The 8,759-nt window shown below is 41.1% G+C and overlaps 1 protein-coding gene across 1 annotated transcript; it reads right to left on the bottom strand.

Annotated features, from left to right (window-relative positions):
* Positions 1-1,218: 1,218 nt before the first annotated feature.
* On the bottom strand, positions 1,219-5,480 carry fezf2 (FEZ family zinc finger 2). The gene is made up of 4 exons (XM_075462291.1): positions 4,370-5,480; positions 3,910-4,044; positions 3,662-3,794; positions 1,219-1,912 (listed from the first exon to the last, which is right to left on the bottom strand). Exons 1-4 carry the CDS (start codon positions 5,114-5,116, stop codon positions 1,665-1,667), a joined length of 1,263 nt encoding a protein of 420 aa, XP_075318406.1. The 5' UTR covers positions 5,117-5,480; the 3' UTR covers positions 1,219-1,664.
* Between the last annotated feature and the right edge of the window lie 3,279 nt (positions 5,481-8,759).

Genomic DNA, 8,759 nt, shown 5'->3' with positions numbered 1-8,759 from the left:
TAGTTCTACCGTTCTGCATGCACATAACTGCAGATAGAAACACATCCGTCACAAAAACATCAGCGGAAATAAACTCTTCAAATAATTCCAAAAGAAAGCAATGAGTTTATGGCTCTTGACTTTTTTGGGCTTCTCAGAGTAAAACAACAAGGTGAGGAAATGCAGATTGCTCAGATAAAAAGCTTGTTGGAATCATTTCAGCTTTGTCTTTTTGAGTTTCCCTTCACCAACTCTCACCTCGTGCAGTTTTATGTTATTGGAGCAGTCCATCAGCCCATTTTCTTCCCTGAACTAATCTTTCGGCCCTGCTGTCTGTTTTTCCAAGTTAACTGTTAGTGAAGGTTTTCCTGCAGATGTCTGAGTCTGCTCCAGACTGAAGGTGAGCAGGGCATTCATCTGCCAATATTAGCCTTGCCAAGTTTCTTCAGGCCTGGCCAAGCGCTAATTAGCTGTTAATAGAAAGGGCGCCATTTGAGAGCACGGATCTGCATCTCCACAGAATGTATGTAGGGATAATATTGTTCTACAAGCCGTGAGGAGAATAACTTGTGCCCTATTAACGCGGAGGCCCAGATGATGGGCTGCGGCCTGAGTACTACATTATCTCCTGCGCTGATAAACGGGGCAGGATTAGACATGCACGCCTCCTCTCCGGCCCCCCGAGGCCGTTTAGCTGCTTAATGTAATTCATTTTCAAGGGCCTACGTTATCCCTGATCATTGTGCCATTATGACGGAGTTAAGTGTAAATGCTGCATTATTAAGATCGTGTCTATCAATAAATGTTGGAGCAAAGTGGCTTCAAAGCATACTGTACAGAGAAACGAGTCATGCGCCTTTCTAATAGCACTCCAAAATGAAACACTTAATCCGAACTCTTCAGTTAGATGGCAGATGACACTGAATCAGCACGCACTCTGCCTATGGTAGCCTGTTATTACCCGCACGTGACATTTTTTTTAAAACAACAAAAAAGTCTAAAGTTTTCATTCTCTTTTTCCAATTTGTATTATAGTTTTAATGTTTCCTGAAACAGTTTTTTGGATCTGTTTATGGGTTATGTTTTGCATCACTTAGTTGAAAGGTACATAAATTATGTTTCAAAACTCATCAGAATTTTCATGTTATTCAGTTTTATTTTCAAATCCCTTCAAAAAATGGAAACAACAAAGCTAACACATTCAGTTTTCATTATAAGTTATAAATTATTTATTCCCATTCATATTTTTTGGTGAAATACACAACATGGCAATTCATATTTTAAATATTTTTTTTCCATAACCTATTATTTACAGTTCCATTATGAAGACAGCCGGTTTCTCCCCTTGTTTGGTGCTTTAGATGAAAAATGCAAGAAGAGGTACTATCTGGACAAAAAAAGAAAAAAGAAATCCTAATAATGTAGCTACAGGGTGAGACTTACGAGTAAATGCACAGTAATGTTCTGGTCTGCTCTTTATTCCCCGTGTTACTGCTGCGACTTATGCACATGATCCTAAAACTTGTTGGATTACTTCACTTTTTATTCGGAATGATGTCCCGTTTCAGTCAAAACTGCCTCGGGATCCTCAGACACCGTTCATGATGGCGCAAAATGCAGGACCCCCATCTGTTAGTGTCTTTGGGGCCACAGAGTGTGAGTACTGAAAGAGGGGGAGCAGAACCTCAGCTCTGCAGCTCTGAGGCCTCTGAAGCAGCAGAAAAAACATTGTCATGCAGCTTCCGGATGTGTTTTTTCAGGTCGAAGTTGCGGCAGAAACCTTTGCCACAAGTGGTGCACGTGAAAGGCTTCTTGTCATTGTGTGTGTGCATGTGGAATGTCAAGTTATAGATCTGGTGGAAGGCCTTGTTGCAGATGGAGCACTTGTACTGCTTCTCTCCACTATGTGTCAGCTTGTGGTTTTTGTAGTTGCCTGAAGAAAAAAAGAAAGAGGAATAATTAACTTCTGAAAATTTTAAACTGGATGATACAACAGAAACTTAACATGAAGGCAATTCTTTAAATGCTACCAAGGCTTAGTTCAAATATTTACGAGTGACATATATGTTTGTTATCGTCATTTGCCAGAAAATAATGATCAGATGAGCTCATGAGTCTCCAAAATCTAAAGTCTTCATAATTAATTTGTCTTACACTTAAAGCCCCAGAAGGATTCAAAGAGAAATGAGCAGTGATTTTTTTTCACATCTACTCATCAAAACTGTAGCTCATGTCATCTGATCAACCTGGTACTGAAACCGAAAAAAACCAACGAACAATGTGAAACTTTTTTTTTTTTTTCACGTGATAATGTGTGGAAATTAATGTTGAAAACGTAAATAATTGACAAATTAATAAGAAATAAAGAAAAGGGTGACACATCATAAATCATCATTTAGTTAATATAAATGATAAAGCCAACCTAATGCGTCAATCTATTTTTTCTTGAAACATTTCGACTCTATGGGGACCGTTTCACATTTAGGGGCGACTGTAGCTCAGGAGGAAAAGCGTTGCTGGTTCAACTCCGAGCTTCCACAGACCACACGTGGGCGAGATACTGAACCTCAAGTTGCCTAAATAAAGTGAATGTGTCATTTATTAAATCTGAGAAAAATTGAGCTGTAAAAAGATGTCAAATGCTCCCATAACATTTTTCTGCAGCGGTCTACAATTTCAAAGAATGAAAGCGGGGAGGGAAAACACTGGGAAAAGAGGCCGCTTTTTTCTTTTCTATTCTGTTCTCTGCCAAGGTCAACAGTTCAGAGTGAAGTCAGAACATTTTCTGTTCCTCTGTTCTACACACCCTTCAACAATTAGTGTTTTTTTTGTGATGAAGTCAAGAAGTTGTCAAACTTTGTCAAAATCAAGTGTAGCCTCAACTCAAAAACAAAAGCCCCGACTCCCAACTTTCCCGGGGTCTAGCTGCTGACCCACAGCAAATGCTGCATCTTGAAGAGAGAATTAGTCCGTGTAAAGTGACATGTCCTATTTCTGCTGATTGCTTTATACTAATTGGTGAGCATGCAATTACTTCCCTTTCCATTACTCTCACATACAACAGAGAGCAGCAGCATATGTTGTTGCTCGAGCTAATATATATTTCAGCAATTGTCAAATTTCAAACTGCGGATTCATCCCCACGGCGCAGTGGGGTAAGGATTTCTCAGCATCCTGCATGGCTGCACATGTATGTCCAACATAAGTGTTGAATACAAACTGTCATTGTTTAAACATGAAAATCCCCCCTCTCTTTATTTCTTCATTTAAGTGGAATTACTGCACACTATCGTCTATTTCTCCTCTGAATCAGGACTCATGGAGAATAGCTTTACACCCATTAAAGAAAATCCATAAACCTAAAGCAAAAAATCAAGAGATCAGTTGTCTCTTTACAAGGATTTTTTTGTAAGTTGCCACAGTGCACGGATTTAGACCTTTCTTTTTTTCTTAACCAAAAATGTGAAAAACCGTAGCCCGTTTTTTTTTCCCAACGCAAGACGCAATATTTTTTTCCACGGTAAATTGTGGACCACAATCATGTAATGAGCATGATTATAATAATAAAGACTTTAGGATTATAGCTCCAGTGTACAGGGGAAATAAAAACTAAGATAAAAGCTGAGATCGAGAAGTTCTGAAGGATGGTGGTTCATTTTTCAGAATGAGCAGGAACATTTACCTTTCTGGTGGAAACCTTTCCCGCAGAATTCGCAGACAAAGGGTTTATAGCCGGCATGGATCCGGACGTGAGTGTTAAGAGTCGAGCTCCTGTTGAATGCCTTCCCGCACTGGTTGCACTTATGAGGCTTTTCCTTTAAGGGGGAGATTAAATGAAAAAAAAAATTGAAAGAGGAATTCAAGTTTAAACAAAATATAGCTGAATTGTAATTTGAAAAGTGCGAGCAGGCCGCGCGCGCCGCTCCTCACCTGCGTGTGGATGATCTTGTGTCTGCAGAGCGTGCTGGCCTGCCGGAATCCCTTCCCGCACACTTTACACACGAAAGGCCGGGCCCCGGTGTGCACAGGCATGTGTCTGGTCAGATTATAATGCGCGTTAAAAACCTGTGGACAATAATGGCAATAATATTTTTTAGAAAGAGATATTAGCAATTTTAGAATGCGAATGTGTAATAAAAAATGTAGAGCCTAAAATCGTAGAATATAGCTATTCATTTGGCTGCTGTGGAATATATAATCCTGTTTTTCGTTTTTGAACGGAAGTTATTATTTGAAGAGGGGGAGTCTATTGGTGAAAACATTTTTTTCTAATTACATTTTTGCTATTTAACTGATGGTCTTCTGAAAAACGACAAATATATCCTGTTACATGTAAAAATACTTCTACTACTAATATGATCCTAATGCTAAGAGGAAGAACGCACGGTACCTTTCCACACACTTCACACGTGAAGTTTTTGTGTTTTCCGTCAGCATTGCTGCTGTTGACTTTGCTGTTCTTGACACTGTTTTTCTCTGCGCTCTGACCCTGGTTCTCCTTCACTATCTGATCCAACTGGCCGGGTAGGTGTTCCTTATGTGGATACTGAGGTGTGGGCAGTTTGTCCGCTCCCAGTCCGGCCAGCTTGGCGTTTTCCAGCAGCAGGAGTCTGTGGTGCGCGGACAGAGAGCTTTGGGCCTGCGGGCTGGAGAACCAGTGCCCGCTCAGCAGCTCTGACTGCTGGTATGCAGAGTCCAGGTAGTTCAGATAGTAGAGCGAGCCGCAGCTGGGCATGGACACTGCCTGATGGATGACTTGCGGTTTCACCACCCTGCTGGTCGGCAGCGGCGGCTTCACACCCGGCTCCCCTTTGCCGCACATGCCGCAGTTTCCTTTGCATGGAGCGGCTGCGGAGCTGCAAAAAGTTCCCCTGAAACTGGCTCTCCACAGTTCCGAGTAGTTCATCAGCGCCTTGGCTTGGAGGTCATAGCTGAAGGGTTGCAGCGGTATCATGCAGGGGATCGGGGAGCAGAAGCCGAGCAGCTTTTTCCCGTCTGACCTTTCCTCTGCGCTGCGCTTCGGCTCCAAGCTCTTGGACATGATCCGGTCGATGGAGAACGCCAGGGTCTTAGGAACTGAGGATGAGCCGTTCATACTGCAGGACATCACCGTCTCCAGAGAAGCAGAAGTGGTCATTTTTTTCTCTTCTGTTTTTATTTGCAGCGGAACGGAACTTTGAGCGAGGAACTCCGACTCTGTCCGACTGCTGCGCCGCGTCCTGTCACTCTGCTGAGCTCCCAGCAGAAAAGACAAGACACATCAGTTTAATAAGCACCTTGCTGTCACAGTGGCACGCATTTGTATTCAAATGACCAATCTCCTTTCACAATAGCATCCAGGAGTGATGGATTAATTCCCATTAACTAGTGCACACCAAATGAACAGGGCATCACAGAGCTCGCGGAGGGGCAGGTGAATGAGAAACAAAAAAAATAAAAACTTGTACTCAGAGCTGTCGGAGAAAGCAACAATATTAAGTTGAGTCTGTGTTGGAGTTCTCTTTAATGGTCAGATCAGAGTGAGGGAACCAAGCGAACGCGCTCTGTCACATGTTGGCAGTGCCCGCCCATCTTCCGCGCGGATCTCTGTCTCCTGACACGAGCATCCACCCAAATCTTTGACTGGGTGACGAGAAAACGCCCAAACCATCCTGCACGCCACCAGAGAAAAACATCTCGAGGGGTTGGGATAGAATGGCGCGCACGATCTGCAACATAAACGTGTTCTGAACGTGCTTTTTATTTTTAATGAACAAACTCACAGTGCATGCGTGAGTCGCCTGTGTTGGTTAACAAAGTAATCCCCCCTCCTTATTTATGTGCTTCAGTTTGGGAAATTTTAAGACAAATTTGCTGACCCTCTGAGATGGAGCCCCCCTTCTCCGCGCCGGTTTACACACTGAGCCAGCCCGGCTATTTGTTTAAATGTGAGGACGTCCAATTTCCTCTTGTTTAGGAGGACAGACTCCCCTTTGGAAGCCAAACCTTGTCCTTCCCTCTCACTATTCTAAGCAGCAATTTTCAAGCCCGATTCAAATCTCAGCTCAGCGCACAGAGAGAAAAAAAAAGCAAAGGAAACACACACGCACGCACACATAGGGGCTCTTTCACCTCCAGTCTCTAAAGCACTGCGTGAACCTGCTTTTTTTTTTTTTAAATCGAGGGAGGGATTAAAGAGAGAGGAAAAAGAAAATACTTAACTTGGTCAGAGGTATATGAGACAAAAAGTTTTCTTTCTTTCTTTCTTTCTTTCTTTCCGTCTTTCTTTCTTTCTTTCTTTTCAAGAAGTTTGTTGGAATTCAAAGTGTTGTGCAGGAATTACAAAGAAATGCAGGCTTGTGTTTGCAGGCCATTTTAGCTGAGGGCGGTGTAAGAGAAACAGGAGAGTTCATCTGACATCCTGAAAGGGCCAAAGAAGGTTGTACTGAATGAAGCAGAAAGGACAATCGATCCTGCTTTAGTAGCAAAGCTGCACCAACAGGTACTTATGGAATACTGCAAAACAGTCTCACTGCAACATGTTCCCCAGGCTGTCTTATTCTCACGCCCAGGCACTTCATGATAGCTTTTAATATTTATTTTCTAATATTATATATATTTTAAATGGGCTTTTGTACATATTTACAAAATTTTGCCTGAAAATGTTATCACCAGACTGCTGAAATATGCCATTAAATTGGGCTTAGTAAAATAGCTTAAAACTGTTGGTGTAAAAAAATAAAAAACAAGTTCCAATAATGTATTAGGTAATGGTTATTCGAAAAAAATAATAACCCTCACAGTTCTCAGGTTAAAGTAAGTGACTAATTTAAGAAAGGCCTTCCATGTTTCCTTGAAAAACATAGGCGTGTGGCAGGGACCAGGTAAGCTTCTAGTCGAGCAACATCAATCTCAGCAGAGGTTAGTGTCGTAGATTTGTCAGATTCTGAATGATGGGTCCAAATTTTAGGTTTTTAAGACATTTTTAAGCAATGGTTTCAATATAGGCTGTGTAGTTCAAAGTCCTTCCTAGGGCACAGTAAGTAGTGAGAAGCAGTCATTTCCAGGTGTACCCAGATAGGCTGGGAGTTGCTTACATCGACCATCTGGTACAGGTGTTTTTGCACATTAGATGCATGATAGTATCAACTAAAGCTAGGGAACGCTGAGCCACCATTGCTTTTAGAAGACTAAAAGATTGCTTTTGGGACTCTATCCTGTGTATCACTTTAGAAATAATTGGACGCAGATGTCCCGTCAAAGAATGCTTTGGTGATGAATACAGGGCTATAGTGGAAGATGTCAATAAATTTGGGATCGACTAGCATCTTGATTAAGCTTATCTGGGCTTGTGGTAAAAAGAAAAAAATGGTTCAAATATTTCTCACTGTACTTAATCTGTAGTAAAAAGTTTCCATGAAACATATCGGACATAGATGCAGTGATAAGAACATCCAAATACACCCAAACACCAAAATAGCGTAATCCATCATAAAACCATTTGAATGGTGGTCTTTTAATTACTTATGAACAGTATTATGCTTTAGTTGGAGCAATTTACCTCAATCCCTACAGATTTATTTTATACTCAACCCAGCTTGTTGCCATCCCACAACACTAGTTTTCCTGTTAATAACCCTAAAAAACATGTCTTCTCAGTTTTGTTTTACTACTGCATCTCAGCATGAAAGGATTAAGCCTGTTGTCAGTCTGCTACTCATATGTAAATTGAGCAAAAGTACTCTAATTTGAGTTTATTCAGCCACAATTGCCTGCTCATCCAGACAATAAACATTGATCCTATTGGTGTAACCCAGTCCCTCTATTCAGTTCAAACAGCAATTAGCTCAAGCATTAATTCAAGGAGTTCTTGCTTCTTGCCTACAGGCATGCATTGGTCACATTTTCACATATTTTCCTTTTCTCTCTCTTTCTGTGAAGCAATTCTACAAAAGACTTGTTTGGTGGCAAATGCTGTAACAAATGATCCAAGTTATCTATCATAACATAAGTAAAGAATTCAGTGAACTATCTACAGTCATTCAGGTCATTGTTCTGAATTCTATCTCTGTCCATTGTTTAGGGTATATGTTTTTAGCTCCTTATTTAAGGTTGAATGACTAAGTCCATATATAGATTAAAAATGATGAAATAAAATACTGTGATAACTATTTTGTTGTGTGTTCTCTCCACTCGTTTTTAAGAATGTGCCAGCTCGTCCTCCTCAGCTAAGTAATGATGCTCATATACCAGATCCAAGACCCTTTTCTGGTGAGTTAGGTACATGTTTCTTTTGAAATGTTTACTTGTTTTTGAACAGAAGCCTGTTACTTTTTCTTCAGATAGATCCAAAATAGCTTATACTATGAGTTTACTCACTGACAGAACCCTTATTGGGCTGAGGCTGTGTTGGATGCCCACTCTCTAAACAGCTTAACCAATGAATACTTCTCTAAATGTGATGTGTAAGGTTTTTCAAAAACCCAGTTAGGGGGAGGAATGCCATTCAGAGGCTGTTAAAACTCTGCCAGTGCAGAAGAGTTCTCTGTTAATTTCTGCACTCTTGCCACAGATTCGGACTGGAGCAACAACTCATTACAAGACTTATTACTTGACTTTCTAAATGAGTGAGTAAAAGATAAATTGCCAACCAGTAACACTCCAGAATCCCTCGATAAGTTAATTTCTCTCACTATCAAGATAGAAAATGGACTAAGATTGAGGCGCAGGGAGGAAGGTATGTCAGTGTTCAATAGGCCACCTGCTAAGCATTGTTAACCCCCTGCTGCAGGTTCAGAGGA

The sequence above is a fragment of the Odontesthes bonariensis genome, chromosome 3, assembly GCF_027942865.1.
Source record: "Odontesthes bonariensis isolate fOdoBon6 chromosome 3, fOdoBon6.hap1, whole genome shotgun sequence".
NCBI classification, from domain to species: domain Eukaryota; kingdom Metazoa; phylum Chordata; class Actinopteri; order Atheriniformes; family Atherinopsidae; genus Odontesthes; species Odontesthes bonariensis.
The sequence above is the reverse complement of the archived record's forward strand: the minus strand, read 5'-3'. Positions and strand labels throughout refer to the sequence as shown.

Excerpts from the sequence above, each read along its gene's own strand:
- fezf2 (XM_075462291.1), bottom strand. The coding sequence starts at position 5,116 with ATGACCACTTCTGCTTCTCTGGAGACGGTGATGTCCTGCAGTATGAAC. Across the intron at positions 3,795-3,909 it reads ACAAGATCATCCACACGCAG|GAAAAGCCTCATAAGTGCAA; the intron begins GTGAGGAGCGGC and ends TCCCCCTTAAAG. Across the intron at positions 1,913-3,661 it reads GAAAGGTTTCCACCAGAAAG|GCAACTACAAAAACCACAAG; the intron begins GTAAATGTTCCT and ends TTTTTTCTTCAG.